This window comes from Protopterus annectens, chromosome 5.part1, assembly GCF_019279795.1.
Source record: "Protopterus annectens isolate FY-2018-M chromosome 5.part1, PAN1.0, whole genome shotgun sequence".
Taxonomy (NCBI): domain Eukaryota; kingdom Metazoa; phylum Chordata; order Ceratodontiformes; family Protopteridae; genus Protopterus; species Protopterus annectens.
The window spans coordinates 718770603-718790554 of record NC_056736.1 but is presented as its reverse complement, the minus strand read 5'-3'; the positions used below and the strand labels follow the sequence as shown (position 1 = coordinate 718790554).

At 42.5% G+C, this 19952-nt stretch overlaps 1 protein-coding gene across 1 annotated transcript in view; it reads right to left on the bottom strand.

Moving 5' to 3' along the window:
- Nucleotides 1-1006: 1006 nt before the first annotated feature.
- Nucleotides 1007-19952, bottom strand: part of CAPN5 (calpain 5) — an 808497-nt gene continuing 789551 nt past the window's right edge. Inside the window, exon 12 of the mRNA XM_044073347.1 lies at nucleotides 1007-1596. Within this exon, the coding sequence (XP_043929282.1) occupies nucleotides 1420-1596 (177 nt within the window). The 3' untranslated portion in view covers nucleotides 1007-1419. The remainder of the gene's footprint in view (nucleotides 1597-19952) is intronic.

Genomic DNA, 19952 nt, shown 5'->3' with positions numbered 1-19952 from the left:
AAATGACCCAGGAACGATTAGCTGACCTGGTGCTGGAGGACCCTCTTGTGGGTAGAACAGAGAGGATGAGTTTGTTCATTACCAAGTGCTGGTGGAGGGGGTATATGCCTGGTAGCACGCTCTTCACTCGAGCTCCTCCATACTGACCGTAGACACAGCTCAGGTGCTTGCCTCAAGTAGAGCAGGGTATCTCTAGGCCTATGTTATCTACAGAAGTGAGTGACAGTCCAACACAATTGCCCACTGCATAGTCAACTTCAGATGAGATCACAGGGAAATGACAGGCTCAAAGCAAACGGCCAAATCCTTGCTAGGATGGTGGCATTGTAAATGTTGCACCTGACAGTCATCTATACTGGAATTAATGTGCTGTGGGGCTCTCACCCACTGATGCAAGAACAGGACAGTAGAATGGCTGGACAGTAGGGGCTTTATGATCATAGAGGGACTGCACCAAGAAAAATAAAAATAAATGAATATGGAATATTTTCACAATGTAGGGATAGACATGGGAAGTGTGGAACTTCAAACTGCTGCTATACCACACAAAACTGCATACATTCTTAGACATCCAGGCTGTATGCCACTATACATTTCTTTTCATTCTGTGACTTACCAGTGCATTACGACCTTTTGTCAGGCAAGGTGATTGTACCCAGTTATTTATTGTTATGAAAAACGTATACAAAATTTAATACAGAAACAGTACTTAAGGTACTGAGATCCTGGGGAGAAAAAGTTCAAATGATCTGTGAATTCTTCTACTTTAAACTCCAACTTGGCTAATTACAAGACTCCATCGGTAGCTCTCTACAGAAACTTTTCCTGCTACTGCAAGCCAGTCATAAACTCATTTCTAGCTTAAGACTCCCACATGAATGAGAAATTATGACAAGGTAACAGACTCCACTTGTATGAAAAGGATCTTTCAGGCACATATTCTAATGCTATCATATACATTATATATTTTTTAACATATATTTATAAATATAAACTACACATGCACTACCTAAAACTGATTTTTAATTATAATGTTAAGAAAAAAGTACATTTAAGACAGTAAACTTAAGAAATACATTGGTACTATATCAGCAGACATTCTGAACAATGCCAGCAAGGTCTGTGATTGTGTGAAACAAGTTGAATGGCACATTAAATTTCATGACAAAACCTTCAGTGGGTAAACATTCACACTTCCCATATAGGCATTACATATCTTAGAAAACTGCAATTATATCTACTCAAGAAAATTATGCCCTGTTTTGATTAAGAGTCATTCTGGTCCCTAAAGGCACCTTTTTTGGCAGAAACGTAAACACAGTAGTGGGTCATCTTTAATGACCTTTCAAAGGTACATGCTGAGTTTGTACACAGTATAGAATAAATGGCACAGGAGCAGTAGGAAATATCCCTGAGTGCTTAAATGTGGGTGAGGACATCACGGGTCACAATCTTCAATTGGACTATCCCTGGAAGCTCGTTGGAATCTCTGCTGCCCTTGTCTCGAAGATGAAATGACTGCTCTTGTTCACCAGGGCCAGCTGGAAGAGTCACCTGACCCATGAATGAATCATTCAAGACATTATTATTCCATACCTGGCAATAAATAAACAAAATGGACTTCACTTTCAAGTGTTTGCATTCAGCACATTTCAGTTAAAGAAATTTTAAATTTCCTCTATTGCAAAATTACTGTAAAGTAAGGAAAAAAAATGTACTCACCATAACGTTCCATCTGTGTTATCCATTTTCATTCTCCCTCAGCTAATGGTTCGGATCAGACATTACACATGCTCGTGGTCACCACAAAAACTCTCAAGCTCCTTCCCAACCCATAATGCACCAATCCATAACATCCCTTAAAACTTGTTTGCTGCTTAACAGAAAGACTGCTCTAATATGCCATATCTGGAGCTTAACACAAAGGACAGTCATGCCCTTGAAGGCACTCATTCCTCCAGAAGTCAGTGATTAAAAAGGATGGCGGGTGGGGAGTTGAGAAAGAATGAAAATGGACAACACATAAGGAACGTTATGGCGAGTACATAACTTCTTTAATGGATGTCAATTTTCATTCATTCCTCAACTAATAGGACAGAGTTCCCCAGCTACCATTAATAATATCCTGGGTGGACTATAAGCAAGGATATTCCCAAGTTCAGCTGAGCCAAAGGCTGCTTCTCCCCTCAAGATCAGAACTACTTTGTAATGAGTGATAAAAATATGAGGGTTTTACCAAGCTGCAGCTGCACATATATTGCCCATAGAAGCTCTAGACTGGAACACAGTAGTAGTTGACATAGATCTGGCTGAATGAGCTTTTAAAGATTTTGGTAAGGGGAGATTCAACTTGTTATAGACAAATGAAATGCAATCTGTCAACCAACGAGCCAGTTACCTTTGTAATGAATTTGCCCAATTTATGTGCAAAGGAGAAAAATAGCTGATCTGTCTCTCTCAAATTTCTTTTGTTCTGTGCAAATAAAGTAATTGTCTATGGACATTCAATAAGTGCAGCACATATTCCCCTTTACTTGCAAATTTAGGAAAGAACACCGGCAAGTTAATGGCTTGGTTGATGTCAGATCCTGACAACACCTTAGGAAGGAAGGAAACATTGGTACGTAACGTGACCCTATCCTTATGAAAAATCAAATATAGAGGCTTTGAAGATAAAGCTTATAGTTCTGAAATTCTTCTAGCAGATGTAATTGCAACTAGACAGACAGTTTTCTAGGTCAAGAATTTAAATTCACGTTTAACTGCTGGCTCAAAGGGAGAATGAATTTAGGCCTGCAGTACCAAATTTAAATCCTATGGCAGAGTAGGATCTTTAAAGGGGATCTTAGCAGGACAGTGCTTCTCAAAAAGGCTTTGCAAAGCTTGGAAAAAGCCAGTGAAGAATTTTGAAATCCAACATGAACGTTAGGGATTGCTGCTAGTTGGACTTTTATAGTTGATCAGCTAGCACCTCCATTAAATAAACTCACCAAAAATTACAGGAGAGACTAACTGAAGCGGAGAAGGGATTAGTTTGATTTTGCTCTGCCCAACAAGCAAACTTTCACCACTTACTCCTGTAAAGTTTCCTAGTAGAATGTTTATGGGTGAGATAAAAGTATGAAACTGACAGAGGAAGACAGCATTGGTTGTCTGGCTATTAAAGGAATTGGAGAAACCATACTGTTAGTTTGAGGCTTGAGATATCTGGGTGAACTATGCCTTTTGGGTGCGACAGAAGGTCTTGAGATGGATCCAGAATTAAAGGTGGATACTATAGGTGAGGCCAAGGAAGGGAAACCAAATCTGTCAATGCCAGTAAGATGCAATGAGGATGACTTTGCTCTTCAACTGGGCTGCTTTCTGCAGGAATTTGAGAATTGGGGGGGGGGGGGGGAGTCGGGGGGTATGCATGCAGAAGACCAGGGCCAGTCATGGAGTAGAGCATCCTTCGATGATTTCCCAGTGGGGGATTAGTGGATAAAAGCTGCTTCACTTGCTGTTTAGGGAAGAGGCAAAAAGACCGCACCAAGGCTGATCCCACTAACTGAAAATCATATCAGTCACTTTGTTGTTGAGAGACTATTCACGAGGTAGTAAGATGGACCTGCTCAGTTTGTCTGCTATCACGTTGGACTTCCCCAGAATATGTGCTACTATTATAAATCGGTTGGAAGGCATCACCCACTGCCACATTGTTAGGGCTTCTCGATACAGGGAATAAGATCTGGTTCACCCTAATTTGTTCATGTACCAAACTACTGACATGTCTGTCCGGATTGAAATTGTTCCTAGATGGACAGAGTCTTGGAATGCCTGCAATGTGAAAAGCACCACTCATCTCCAAAACATCAATATGCAAATTGGTCTCTGCAGGGGAACAAGTGCCTTGGACTGTTTTCCCCAGGAAATGCCCTCCCCAACCAATCTGGGAAGCATCCATGGTCACTACAGCCTTAGGCTGAGGTCGGATGAGAGGGCAGCCTTGTAATACCTGTTGCACTGGATCTACTAGCAAAGGTATATTTTGAATACCCAAGTTATTCTGATCTTCGCTGACATGGACCGAGAAAGCATTGACCATTGTACTGGTAGCAGCCACTGTAGAATTCTCATGTGGAATCTTGCTAAGGAAATTAAAATTATCGCCACTCACATTGATCCCAGGGGTTGCAGAATGAATCTGGCTGAAATTCTGGTGCTGCAAATTATTTTCCTGACCTGCATCCTTACCGTCTTGTACTCCCGAAAGAGGAAGAGATGTGACCATACATACAGTGCTGAACACAGCTCCTATGAATTCTAATGTTTAGGTCGGTTGTGAGACTTGCTGCAATTTATGGTTATTCCAATATGTCAACAAGTCTGTAGTACCTGATTGTGTGATTCTATCAGTCAATGCCTGGTTGGGGTGGTAATGAGCCAGTCTAAATATGGAAACACTCAAACCCTGCAGTCTCAAGTGATCTGCTACTACTGCCACACATTTGGTGAATACCCTGAGGGCTGTGGTGAGGCCAAAAGGCAATGCTCTGAACCAGTAGTGAAAGGTTCCCAGCTGGAAGCGGAAGTACCCTCTGGATTGTCTGTTCAATTTTATGCGATAGTATGCAACCTGAAGGTCTATCATCTGGATCATCTGAAATTGTGTGTGTCGAACTGACTTGCTCAATACACTGAGATCCAAAATTGGTCTCCAGTCCCCTGTTTTCTTTGGCACTAAACAGAATCTCAAGTAAGTTCTAGATTCTATTTGGTCTGGTGGGACCTCTTGGATGACTATCTTAGCAGCTTTTGAATTTCTAGTACCGCTGCTTTCCTCTGATTGGGCAAATTAAGAAATTTTCTTAAAAATGGAGGAAGTGGAGTAAAGGGAATTGTATAACCTCTGGAAATAATCCTCTGCACCCAAATGTCTTTTGTTATATGCAGCCAGGATTTCTGGTGTAAGGATAAGAGACCCCCCCAACTGCCACCAGAGGTGGGCAATCAAGCCTTTCAGGAGCACTAAAAAGGTCTGCTGAAAAAAGAATCTCTAGACCCCTGGATTTGCAGGTGGTCTCTGTCATGGGGACATTGCCATCCACTGCAGCTCCTTCTTTGCCTCTGGGGGGAACCATCTCCACATGTGTCCTGGAAAGGACCTTGGGACTTTCTGAACCACATTTTTCAACCTCCCCATTGATTCCTGGAAAAGGTCCTTTGAGGGGTCGAAAAATGCACACACACCGCAGAGAGGGTTTGTCTTTTTCTCACCTGGAGTGTGCGTCCTTCACTGTGGGGCTAAACAAAGCAGTGCTATCAAAAGGAGCATTGACAAACAAGGACTTTAAGGGCTCTGCAAAATCACACAGGCACATCTAGGCATGTCTCTATGGAAATACCTGAACTCGAATCTCTTGAGGCACCTTCTGCAGCATGCAAGATTAGCCTCACAAACAAATTAGATACTGCTTGCAGGGCAGCCAACTGAGAGGCTATGGCCAGTTTTGGTTCAAGAAAGAGACTGATGTTTTGATAGCTCTTTAATCAAGTCTTGAAGTCTTCTAAAATGTGCCAGATAGCTCAGCGATTGGAGTGCAAAAGTTGCTGAAGCATAAACACCCTTCCCAAATCTGTCAATTGCCCTAGACTCTGTTAGGAGGATGAACAGTGGGATTCTGTCCAGTAAGCTTATTTTCTGTAGCTGCTGCCACTACCATGGCATCTACTGGCATGCCTTTACCGCAAAATTCCCTTCCTAATGGTGGAGCCAGAATCCGGTCTGGTCTTTTGGGGATTGGCTCAACCAAGTCAAGTTCCTTCCATGCCCGCCTAGAGACCAAATCAATGAGCTCACTGGTGGGAAGAGTAACCCAGGAGGTGGAAGGGCCAGCACCAAAGGCCTCCAGAAATACCAATTTCACTGGAGGAGCATCTTGGGAAGACCAGCCACCCTTCTGCTTAAGGATCTCAAGAACATCTCCAAATGAGACGTCATCAGGTGGTGATTTTGGGGACCCCTCTCCATCAAAATCAGTATCCTCAGTGACTGAATCCTGAGGACAGTCGAAGTGCCTCCTTTTGCACTTTCTCTTCCTAAGGACTTCCTCAGTGGGATGGTCCTAGAGATCAGGATACCCTGCTGGGCAGTCTGGAATCTTTGAGCTGGCTGTCCCTGTGGGGTAGAATTTTGAGGCTCAAGACACAACGACATCTGAGAAGTACAGGGTGGATCCAAGACGGTAAGACCCATCTATCCTGCTGGAGCAGAGAACAATCTCTTCACAACCTAAAAAGAAGATTGCTTCAGACAGAAGGAAGACAACAGAGCTGAGAAGACAAATTTCTTGTCCATCACCTTCTTCCGCTCCAAAAGCAACCCATCAGATGCAGAAGTCTGAGCAGAGATGTCCAGTGCAGAAGCTTCAAGAGGAAGAGACAGCTCAGAAAACCTCAGAGTTGACTACAACCTCCTGGATCTGACAGGGATGCTTCTGCCCTGAAAGTAATCTGGCTCCAAGGAAGTTGGAGCCTGTGCACTCAGAGCAACATTCAGATCCAAAGAAAGTACTTTCTTCAGATTCAAACCAGATGATCTGGAAGGCTCAGATCCAAGGACTCTAAGGTAACAGGCCGGATTAGAGAAGGATCTGTAATGGGTAGAGTAGTTGATGATCAGGCTTCCTGACATGAAGGGAAAGGAGCCATAAGAACTCCCATCTGAATTTGTGCTGTGAGGAACTTCCTCATTTTCTCCACATCCACTTCAGTAAGAGTCCTGGAGGAATGAGAAGTTGCGAGGGATGGAGATTTGGAGCACCTTTCCAAAAAGGAAAAGCACTCTGGATGGAACAAAGTCCAAATGGGGGCAGTATGTGGTCCTGGTTAGAGGCTTCGGCTCCAAGACAGTATGATCCGATGTAGATTTGGTCGGATCCTAAGAGGGTCAGATCATAACAAGTTTTGGATCCAATTTCTGTATTTTCTTAACAGGTTCTGACGAAGAATAGGTGGAAGACTCTGAAGGTTTAGACCTCTTCAATGGGTCTTTAGCTTTCTGTCTGGAGGATTCAGCCCCTGTGATGTCTTCAGAAGAAGTGGGCAGCAAACCATTTAATATTAATTTATTTCTCCTGTCATCAAGAGCACAAGGGTTAAACTTACTGCAAATGCTGCAATCCAGCTTTAAATGATCTGGGCCCAAGCAGTAAATGCAAAGAGAATGGGTATCAGGAGAGGCAATTTGTGCCCACAAATATCACATTTCTTGAATCCCGAAGGACCTTTTTTGGACATCCTGTGAAAGAGGGACTAAACCAAAAAATACAACTTTTTTTTTAAATATTAGGAAAGCACAGAACAAGTGAAGTACCACCAATGGTATGGAGAAATTACACAAGTTGCAATAGAAAAAAAATAAAATTATACCAGCGGTGGTATACTTGGAAATATACAAAGTATAAGGATTGGGGAGGAAAACTAGGCCTACCAACAATGGTCGGTAAAAATTTTACACTAGAGTGTATGCAAGGAGTTTTCTAATACAGTGATGAAGAAAAAAATACATATTGAACAAATAAACTGCTTTGAAAGGAAATAATCGCCCACTTTATGATTCGAGAGCTGAAAGCGACCACGTCTAGATGCAAAAACGGCAAAAGACATAGGGGATTGTTAGACATTCATGTATTATGGGTAGGGAAGGAGCTTGAAAGTTTTTTGGTGGCCACGATCCAAACCCATTAGTTGAGGAATGAATGAAAATTGACATCAGATCTGTTAAAAAAAAAACTCTTCCATCGGGGATGTTAGCACCCACGATTTATGTAATTATGGCAAAAAATTGTCTAAATTTGCATATGAAAATAACTGCTTCAATGTATGAACTTCTGTTGGAAAAAAGAATATCCACAATTTTCAAGACTTCTGTTAGAAATGTGTGCGAGAATATCTGATTTTCTTAACTAGATCACTGCTCAGTATTGCTGACTTACGGAACATATCCTACCAAGGATGCTATACATGTCTGGTCAGTCTACAAAAGCTTAAGTACCTTTCTTTCTCGCCATTTTTCCAAGTTATGACCAATGCTCAAGACTATCTGCTGGTTCAGAAGGGATGTATCGGTGAAGAAAAAAAAAAAAAAAAAAAAAAAAAAAAAAAAAAAAATCACCAGAACTTGCTTGCCTCTAGTTCGTGAATGAAAATTTGTCTGAATCTCGGTCTATCCGTTGCACAACCTTTTTCAGGTGCAAGTATTGGAGGTAACTAAGGACCCCATTGCAGACCCTTCCTCTATGTCAACTAAGAAGGGAAATGGGATTGTGGTCAGAGACCTTACAAGGATAAATATTCTAGGTCCCTTTTCCCCCTAGGTCCTGAACATAATTAGAAAGTTCCATTTCCCAGTCTTTTTGTACACAAGACTGTCAAGCAAACAACTAAGCGCTTTAAAACTTTACATTGAAAAATAAACGTATTGAAGCTTCAAAGTTAAAAGAAGAGACCAAGTTACCTGAGATAACAGTTGGATGTCTCTGTTGAAGCACTCAATCAACCCTTTGAGCATCCGGCTTCCATACCTGCTCCTGCTGTCATGACTCTAGAGAAGCTGACACAGTGCAGGTTTTCAGCATATCCAAAACCAGCTAACCAGAAGGCTGACTCCATCACAAAGTTAAAGACAGAAGACACTTTAGGGAACCTAATGGAGGTACAGCCATGGTCTGCTTCTCTTCACTCCATATGCCACTCCTCCAGCTACTTCTGTTCCTTCCCTCACGGACCCTTCAGCAGGACTGGTTCAATTCCTCCCAAGGGCTTTTAAAGCCCTTATGGCTTCAGTCCCCCCAGTTTTATTCTCCCTCTTCATCTGGAAGATGACATCATCTTCTGCAGAAGGACCTTCTTCACTGAGTTAAGGGGTCTGGATTATACATCACAAATTCACTATTCAGCTGGCAGAAACTGAAGTGGATTACACTATTTCTTCAGATTACCCTAATAAGGGACGTGCTTTTGGTAATAACATTTACAAAAAATGGAACACTAACTGGAATGGTAAGCAAATATCCGATTCCAGAAAAGATATGACCATATGAATACAGAAGTATCAAAATCCTCTATTATTCAACTGGTTTTCCTGTTTTAGAAGCTTTGGATGATACCTTTTTGCCTGATTATCTTGCTCCTGGATCACAGCCACCTGCTTCTAAGAAGGCAGACACATTTTGTAAGGTATCTGACACTCCATAAGTACTTGTATAAAAACTGTACTTCAGACCTTGTAGTAGCTTCTGTAGAATCAGTTAAGATTTCCAAATTACTTCCTTCCAGTGATGCCTTACCTAATGACAAAGACAGCAAGGCCATGGACAGATCTGGTTTAAAAAAGTTTACTCATCACAACCTTGTCCCTCTGTCATTAACTATCAGAATTGTATGACAAGATACATGCGCTCTCTCTCTCTAACATTAAACTGAGTCAGATACTAAATCTTCCTTAAAGGACATGCTTAAGTCATGCTCCCAAGAAGCAAGACATTCCATTAAATGTGGATATGATGCTGATGATCCTCTATGACAGCTGCTGCTACTTCAGTTCTCAGGAGGTATGCATGGCTCAGGCTGCAGTCCCTCTTTGATGATGTCAGACTCGTATTACTTGATGCAGCTTTGGACAAAGATAACCTGTTTGACATTTCTTCTGAGAATTTCCAGAAGTTACAGGAAAGATAATGCACGGTTTTAAACTACTTTTCTTTTTCCTATCCCCAAGTTTCAAATGAATTACCCTTCCAAATCTGGACCATTTTTTCACAAATCTCAAAAACATTTTCAACAGAAAGTAAAGAAATGTTCAAAAGAGAAATTTAACCCAGCTCAGAATTCAAAGGACCCAAGGGATCCTTTTCTGACAAAGTTCTGACAGTCTTCTATTGCCCCTCCTCAGATGTGTGGGCTTGTGACACACTAAAAAAAAGAGCCAGAAGCTTCACAAGAATTCTTCTCCAGTACCTTCAGGGATTCATCAGGTCCCCTTCAAATCAACATCTTGCATTTCCAATTCTTTTAGATCTGTTTCATCAGGTGATAATAGATGGCGTCCCTCTTTCTCAAACAGGGGAAGGATTTTACTTCAGACTTTACTCCCATGAAAACAGAGAATGCAGAGACCAGCTTTAGATTCATCCCTTCTAAACACCTTCCTCAAAGTTCCAAAATTCAGGATGGTAGCCCTCCAAAACCCACTTTCTCTAAGAAAGCTTGGAGGAAGATGAGAGGCCTTGGACCTGAAAGATGCCTATCTGCATTATCCCTATTCATACAAAACAGACAAATTTTAAACTTCTGTACCTTGGAATAAAACTTTCAGTTTACTACTTTGCCCTTCTGTTTATTTACAGCACCAAGTGTTTTCACAAAATGCTTGGATCATATCAGCATTCCACAGGCTCAAAGGCATACATATTCATCTACACAGACTATTTTTTCAGCCCCTTCAGTTTAAAAAAAATCATCAGGACTTGCACTTCACAACCAATCTATTTCTCTAAGATTCAGTTTAAACTCCAAGAAATCCAGCCTGGAACCTATTCGGTCCTCTGCATTCCTAGGATGCTTACATTTTTTTCTCCAGAAAACGTTCCCTCCATCCTATCCCAGATGAATCTTCAAATGACCTCAGTGAGAAAGATGTTGAGAGGGTTTATGGTATCCACAACTCAAATGATCCTATATGCCAGGCTTTACACGCGGAAGGTCCAGTGTTCTCAAATTAATCTGGGCCAATACTGACAATTCTCTTTTCCTCTCTCACTTGTTGTGAAGAATGAACTGTTTTGTTTATGCCTTAAACTAAGAAGTAAAATGACTTGGGGTGACACCTGAAGCATCACACTTTAGGTGAGATGCATTTTTGAACAGGTACAGATTGCCCCAAGAGTGACTTGTCTATTTTGAGAGATGCCTACGTAATTACATTAGAATCAAACTAGGGGTTCCTTTTCTGCTCAATCTCCCAACAAAAAGTTAAAGGGACTTCCCCAATTCCCTCAGAGATGATCAGTCTTGACTTTGCTTCAGATTTGCATGGTAGAATCTACTGTGTCTGTGGACATCTAGTAAATGAAGGATTTTTTTTACCTTTATTCCAATAATAGGGAAAAGGCAGAAGAGTGATGGACTGATTTACACACATTTGAGTGATCACCTTTGGCATAAAAGCAGGATTAGACCCGAGGCTAACTCTGTCCCTATGTATAAACATGAAAGTGGGAGTACACATGAGAGCCTTGAACTCTGAGACCCTTTTGGCAGATGTTAAGGCCACTGATATCACTGTCTTGAGTACAGAATTTGAAAGACCCCAGTTCAATAAGTGGAAGGGCTAACTTCAAGAACACAGTTCAGGTCCCAGCAAAGAAGAGGAATTGATTTTCCTGAGAGGCTTGCTATGGAGGATGCCTTTTAGAAATTGTATGACCTCATAACTTGAATAAAGGATCAACTGGTAGGCAGACAGAAATGGATAAATGGACACTGACAGAGGGGGTCCCGATTAATTATTTGAACGTTTTAAAGTTCAAATGTCATATGGTCGACACAATATGATCAAACTTTAAAAAGTTCGAAGGTGAAAAGCAACGGCTCAATACAGTGCAGAATGGGAAAATGTCCACTTTCTGCACTGAAGTGCGAGCTCGGATTGGTATATTTAAGTAGGGGGGTGTGGGGGGGGGCACAGGGGGATTGCCCCCTGCTCACAGCAGGGAGGCAAGTTTTTTTTCAATTTTTTATTACATTTTTGATGTTTCAAACTTCACTCATATGTTGTCGAACATATGAGGTTTGAAGTTTTGAAACTTCGAATATATAATATAGACCCGATAGAGGTGTATGCCAGACCTGAACTGAGCAGCGAAGGTCCTATCTTTTGTTATGGCACCACACAACAAATCTCTTCCAAGATTCATTTGCCTTCTTTATTACCTGTAGCGCATCCTCAGAGTAAAGGTGCCTGAAAGGAATTAGAAGCCTATCATCCAAAATGTGACGTTCAGAGTCTTTAGGTTTGGAAGAATGAGATGGTCCTTTTACTGTGCGAGCAAACCCATCCTGTGGGGTAAAGTGTGGGAACTGCCCTTGGCTAGGTGAAAAAGAAGGGACAAATAATGTTGTCTGGACCAAAAGATAGTCACCAACAGTATTTTCAGACTCTCTTTCTGAATTTTCAGAAGTGCCCTAAAATGAGAGGAAAGGGAGGGAAGACCTGAAGGAATTTCCCTTCACAAAGAAAGGGGAATGGATCCATAGGACTTGGTTCCCCCTTATTTGTTGACATACCACTTGACTGTGGCATTGTTTGCTAAGATTTGAAAGTCCCTGGAATCTACAGGTGATGAAAGGTAAAAATCAGGGCCTTCATTTCTTTGATGTTTATATATTTGCACCGGTCTTGCTTGGACCAGATCCCTTGAACTGTAATGCCTAATGAACAGGCACCCCCACCCATCCACCCTCCAAGGCAAGGCTGGAGACATCCTTTGAGGCCTTTTGAAGGGGGTAAATAAGGGGAGCACTTGGGTTGACTTATCAGGTTGATCCACCAAAAAGTACAGTTTTGTACCTACCATAAATGTAGATGTTAGAGGATCCACATTGCTGCAGTCCTAACACTTGGGTAGTCCGCTGTCCCTCGGTCGGCCCGAATATCAGAGTATAAGGCTGACGTCGGTCAAGGCACATTTGACTGACATCAGAACGTCAGGGTACAAATGCGCATGACCGACGTCATATCCTCAGTCTTTTCTTGCCCCAGATGTCAGAAGACCCTAAAAAGAAAGGTCAAAACCCATAGACCACAACTAAACAACCAACTAGCCTAACACCAAAAACATGCATAATATATACAATATATACAAAATGCCATATACCTCAGATGGAAAACCCAACCCACACAACCACCTCAAACAGCAGAGGGGAAGGAGGGAGGGTAAATTGGACTGCAGCAATGTGGATCCTCGAACATCTACATTTATGGTAGGTACAAAACTGTACTATGTTCTTCGTCCCACATTGCTGCAGTCCTAACACTTGGGTAGAATCCCAAAGCAGAGGTAAGGGAGGATGGCTAAATTATAATGAAGCAGGAGCTGCCAAAATGCCCTGCAACACAGCAGTGGCAAAACCAGCCCTGGATTTAGAGTACAATGGAAGGTGGTAATGCCTAGAGAAGGTATGCACTGAACTCCAAGTGGCTGCCTCCAAAATATCCTTAGTAGCCACCCCTCAAAAGCTGTTGAAGTGGCAGTAGCCCTAGTGGAATGAGGTCTAATCCCAGCTGGAATCTGTTTGCCATGATGGGAATAACAGAAGGCAATGCAAAATCCAATCCACTTAGAAATAGTTTGTTTTGACACGGGCTTGCCCTGAGAGCACAAAGCAAAAGAAACTAATAACTGCTGAGATTGTCTGAACCCTTTAGTTCTGTCCAAATAATATCGCAACTGCCTGTGTACATCTAAAGTGTGCAAAATCTTTTCCCCTTTAGTTTGGGGATTTGCATAAAAGTAGGCAAATGAATAGTTTGGTTTAAAGCCACACTAGAAACCACTTTAGGCATAAAGGAAGGATTAGTACGTAAAGATACCCTATCCTTGTGGAAAATCAAGAAAGGCTCAACTGCCATAAGGGCCTGCAATTCAGAAACCCTTCTTGCAGAGGTAATGGCCAACAAAAAAGCAGTTTTCCATGACAAATATTTCAACTCCGCAGTAGCTGCAGGCTCAAAAGGTTGTAGAGTGAGTTTCTCCAACACAAAATTGAGATCCCAAGCAGGAGTAGGAGCTCTTCGTGGGGGTCTTAAATTCTTCGCCCCTCTAAGAAACTGCTTGAATAAAGGATGAGAAAACAATGGTGGGTCACAATCGTAGTGAGCTGAAATTGCTGCAGCATGAATCTTAATAGAAGAGAAGGACAAACCTTTGTCCAATAACTCAGTAAGATATTGAAGAGCCACACTTAAATCAGGCTCAGAAACATCCAAATCCTTAGCTGCACTCCAAAATAAAAATCTCTTCCATTTATCTGCATACACTTTTCTTGTACTAGGCCTTCTGGCTTCCAAAATCACATTCAAAACTTGTTGTGGAAGTTGAGACCCTTTATGGTTTAAAACAGAATATGCCATGCTGTTAGGTGAAGAGAGTGAAGTTTGACATTGATCAAATGACTGTCCTCCTGGGACAACAGATGTGGAATCAAAGGCAAAGGCCATGGAGGCTTCCGTACTAGACTTCTCAGTAGTGGGTACCAGTACTGTCGAGGCCAATCTGGAGCTATCAAAATCATCCTTGGCTTGTCCTGTCTGACCTTCAGAAGTACCTTTGGGAGGAGAGGCAGAGGTGGGAAGGCATACACATGAAGATTTTTCCAACTGAAAGAAAGAGCATCCACTTTCCAAGCTGTGGGATGAAACCGCTTTGTGCAAAACTTTGGCAGCTGGTGGTTTAGAGGAGAAGCGAACAGATCTATGTCTGGAGTTCCCAGGACACTGTCAATTTCTGAAATACATGAAGATCCAGTTTCCACTCGTGGGGATCCATGATTTGTCTGCTTAACACGTCTGCTAAGGAGTTCTGTGCTCCCGGCAGAAACCTTGCCTGAAGATTTAGTTGTAAACTGAGAGCAGTCTCCCACAAAATCATTGCTTGCCTGCATAGAGGATAAGAATGTGTTCCCCCTTGCTTGTTGATGTACCACATGACAGTTGTGTTGTCTGTTAGAATCAACACCTGCCCTGGAAGAAGTAAATCCTTGAAAGCTATTAATGCAAACTGGACTGCTAACATCTCCTTTATGTTGATATGTAGATGTTGAAGTCTGGCAGGCCACTTGTCTTGTATCCACTTTCCATTTAGATGAGCTCCCCAAGCTATGTCTGAGGCATCTGTTGTTAAAATCTGATTCGCCTCTGGCCGGGTCACAGAGAGTCCCTTGTTTAGGTGACATTCCTGAGCCCACCATAAAAATTCCTTTTGAATGCAAGGTATTATTTGAATGACAGTGTCCTGATCCTGGCAGTGCTGTGTCCATACATTTTTGAGATACCATTGTAGCTTCCTCATATGCAGTTTGGCATTGGGAAGCACCAGAATACAAGATGCCATGAACCCTAAGGCTTGAAGGACTGTCCTTGCAGTCAGCCTGGACTGATGAGATAGCTGAAGGAAGTAAAGGGATAGATTCTTTTGTTTGTCCGGGGTTAAAAAGGCCATCTGGGATGCTGTATTCAGTCTCACACCCAGAAAGCACATGTCTTGAGAGGGTACTAGACTGGACTTTATTTCGTTCACAGAATACCCCAGGCATCTTAGCACTGCTATCACATATTCCAAATGATGAAGAAGCTCTTCCCTTCCTTGAGCCAGAATCAGGCAGTCGTCCAAATAAGGATAGATCTGTATTCCTTTTAGCCTGAAGAAAGCTATCACTGGAGCCAGAACTTTCGTGAACACTCTGGGCGCAGTAGATAAGCCAAAGGGCAATGCAGAGAACTGATAGTGAGAAGTCCCAGCTCGAAAACGCAGATACTTCCTGCACTTTAGTCTGATAGGAACATGAAGGTAAGCCTCCTTGAGATCCAAAGTTACCATCCAATGATCTTTGCCCAGCAGAGGTAAAAGCTGCTGCAACGTCAACATTTTGAACTTGGGAATGTCCAGATAAGTACTGAGGACAGATAAATCCAAAATTGGTCTCCACGTGTTCCCCTTCTTTGGAACTAGGAACAGGCGAGAATAAAATCCTAGGCCTCTCTCTGGCATAGGAACCGGCTGTATGGCCCCTATTTGGAGTAACATTGAAATTTGCTTGTGAGCCTCTAGTCTTTGGTGAGGAGGAATGTCTGGCATGCCTTTGAAAGGAGGCAAGGTATGGAAATAAAACCTGTAACCGTGATGTATGATATCCAGTACCCATTTGTCTTGGGTAATCAAACTCCAATTTTCTTTGAAAAGTGCCAACCTTCCTCCCAAAGGTGCTGCCAGGCGAGAAGAATCTGGCAGCTGAAAAGGTAGGTCATTGGGTCTGTTTACGAAAGGACTGACCCCTGCCCTCACTTGCAGACTGTGCAGGAGAACTCCTGTTCTAGGCCTGAAAGAGCCCTGACCTCTGCCCCTGCCACGTCTAGATCTACCCCTAGACTGGGAATCATAAGAAGGATACGTCCACCCTTTAGTAGGCCAATTTCTACTAAACTTTGGAGGCTGAACCTGCAAAAAATCTTTAACAGTCTGCATAGACTTAGCCTTGTCTTCCATTTTCTTTAAAACTTCCTCAACAGGAGAACCAAACAGGACATCAGATTGCAAAGGGGCATCCAAAATTCTAGTTTTAACATGGTCAGATAAATTTTGATCCCTCAGCCAGGCATGCCTACGAAGAACTGACCCAGTGGCAGCCACCCTAGACGAGGCCTGTACAGCATCAAAACCACATTGCAAAGAATGCTTACCCACCTGTTCAGAAACATGCACTAAATCTTGTAACTCTTTACAGTCAATACCTTCCGACAGAGCATCAACCTTAGATTTCAACTGAGAAAGGAGATAATTTTGATATTTCAACATGTGAAACTGGCAATTCAAAGCTCTCATGGCTAGAGTGGAAGAAGTATAAACTTTCTTTCCCCATCTATCCAAGGCCCTGGCCTCTTTATCTGCAGGAACCGGATTCTTGACAACAGAAGCCTTAACACCCTTAGGCCCCTGGCTAACGGTTTCTGGGTCTGCCCTAGGACTCTTAAAAAGATACTTATTAGCTTCAGGCACCCTGTAATACCTATCCGGTTTAACAGGAGCAGGAGGCAAAGAATCAGGATTAAGGGAAGCCTCTGCAAACACATCTTCCACCACATTCAAAACAGGAGGAATAGCTAAAGGCCTATGCTGGGGTAAAAACAAAAATTCCCTAAGCCTTTTCCTGGAATCAGAAAAATCCTGACCTTCCCATTTAAAATGCTCTCTCATGGAGTGAAGGGTCTCTGAAAATGAAAAATCCTCAGGAGGAGAAGCAGAAGGAGTAGAATCATCCACATCAGAATCAGAATAATGAGAATACTCCTGCAAGTCTTCAGCCGAAGACTCCGACACATCCGAAGCCTGCTCATAATCCCCCAACACAGGTTCCATCCTAGGCCTCTTGTCAGGAGGGGGCATAGAGCCTCTAATTAAAGTAATTAAATCCTCTGCCATTTTGAGCATGTGCTTCTTGGGTACAGCACCTGAAGAACTGGGAGCGACACCCACAGAAGCTAAACTAGACCTACCTCTAGGAGAAGCCTTGGAGGCAGAAAGAGAGGGCCTAGACCCCTTAGGAAGAGAGGGGAGAATAGTTACTTGAGAAGCCCCTACAGCCTGCCCTGCCTCCTGGGAGGCCACATCCTGTAAAACCAAAGTTTCTCCCTGGGACTCCAGAGAGGCCTCCGTCGGAACCACCGGTTCCACTGACGCCTCTAAAGAACTGACGTCCGGTTCGGACGACTCCTCTAACCTAGGTTTAACTGCCTTGTCCTTGCGCTTCTTAGAGGAAGCCGGCGTCGGAGCATCCGACGGCATTTTGTAATTACACCGCTTCCCAAAGACCAACCTTGCACAATCCAACCTCCGCTTTATAGTGCGTTTATTAAACCTAGCACAAAAGCGGCATCCAACAACGTCGTGCTCAGGTCCTAAACAAGGTATACACAAATTATGGTAATCCCTATGCGGTATCTGTTTCCCACAAGAAATACAGTTATTCACTTTTTCTGACATCCGGTAAACCACTGAGGCAAGAAAAAACCAAAATATTCCCCAACGGGGTACTTAACCAACTCTGACTTCGGTCTGAAACTCCGAATACGAAAAATTTCAGAACGCCGAACGGCACTTGCAACACTGCTTCTGCATCGGACCATGCGGCAAAAAAGACTGAGGATATGACAACGGTCATGCGCATTTGTACCCTGACGTTCTGATGTCAGTCAAAGGCGCCTTGACCGACGTCAGCCTTATACTCTGATATTCGGGCCGACCGAGGGACAGCGGACTACCCAAGTGTTAGGACTGCAGCAATGTGGGACGAAGAACATCAATTAGTTTTACACAAAAGGTTAAAGAGGGATAGGGGATAGCAGCGTTATTCTCAAACTGAATAGAAGGATAGGGGATAGCAGCGTTATGCTCAAACTGATTAGAGGGATAGGGGATAGCAGCGTTATTCTCAAACTGATTAGAGGGATAGGGGATAGCAGCGTTATGCTCAAACTGATTAGAGGGATAGGGGATAGCAGCATTATTCTCAAACTGATTAGAGGGATAGGGGATAGCAGCGTTATGCTCAAACTGATTAGAGGGATAGGGGATAGCAGCGTTATTCTCAAACTGATTAGAGGGATAGGGGATAGCGTTATGCTCAAACTGATTTTTCGTCATCACTGAATTTTCTTCATGTACAGTCTGGCTAAAAGGTATCATTTGGACTATGAATACCAAGCCTCTCAGAATCTATCCTGCAGAAGTCATTTTCAGATTTTTCTTTACTCGTACAGCATCTTGTATATCTATAAAACAGTTTAATATCATGGAACAAAAGTAGATGGTCAAGAATTGGATTTTCTGAAGGGAAAAGAAAGCCACCATGCTGGAAGACAGCCTAGTGGTTTAAATCACAGATCTTGGACAGTCTTTTAAACTGAAGTAACCTGAATCAGATGATCGTCTAAATATGGAGAAATATGGATACCTTGGAAAATTAAAAAGGTGCGTCAGGCTAAGCACTGTATGCCATTGTAGTTGAAAACTCAGAGTGGTAAATTGAAAATGATACCCCAGTGCACAGTCTTAAAAACATTTCTGTGGTCTGGATAAACAGGTATATGCTAGTAGGCATCCTTCAGATTCAAGGCAATGAATCTTGAGATCAGAGGAAAATGATTTAGGAGGATTAGCATCTTGAATTTTGGAACTTTTAGAAAGGCGTTCAGAATGGATGAATTCAGTATTAGTGTCCACATTCTCCCTTTTCCTGGCCCAAGGAAAAGCCTGGAGTAGAATTCTTTTCTTTTTTGATGTGAAGGAACAGGGTCTATAATCCCCTGAAGGAACAAATTAAACAGAATGGGGAGGACCAGGTGTTACTGGTTTGAGGGACTCGAATCCCTGATGGGACAGGGCAGGAATTCTGTTGTAGTCTGTGCCCCTTCTTTATTATGGCTAAAGCCCAACTATCATGTTGTTCTCCACAGCCAGTAACAGTCTTCCTGAAAGGATTGCCGGGGTTTGTCAAGAGTAAAGGGGGGGGGGGGGGGAGACAGAAATCAGAATTTTTGTCTGAAAAGGACCTCTTAGAGCCTCTGAGAACAGGCTCGTTTATCATGCCATTTTTTTTTCTTAGAATTCCACTTCTTTTGACAGAGGATTTTTTTTTGTTTTTTGTGGAAACTAGGGGCCAGACGTGCAGGGGTAGTTCCTGGGAACTCAAGAATGGAGGAAAGAAAGAGCTGCTTAAAGCCTTGCATTATCTTCCCCCCTTTTCCTTTACTATTTTATTTTTATATTTCAGCAGAGGAGGATACAAATAAGTTATCCCTGTCTAAACGAGCATCCAGGATTTTAGCATTAACATCCTCAGGTAAATGCTGGAGTCAAAGCCAGGAATACCTTCTCAGCACTGATCCTGTAGCAGCTGCCCCACGGGAGGTATCAGCAGCATCCTACCCACACCTGATGGAATGTCCTGCAACCTGCATGGCAGAACTAAGTATATTTTGTAAAGCCTCCTTAGTGTCAGATACAATTCAAATTAAATTAAAATACAAATCATGTACCTGGTCACATGAGTCTATTAAATGCAAAGAAGGACAAGGTAGCAAACATGCAGACTTTTTTTTCTTCATCTGTCTACAGCCTGGCTATCCTAGTCATTGT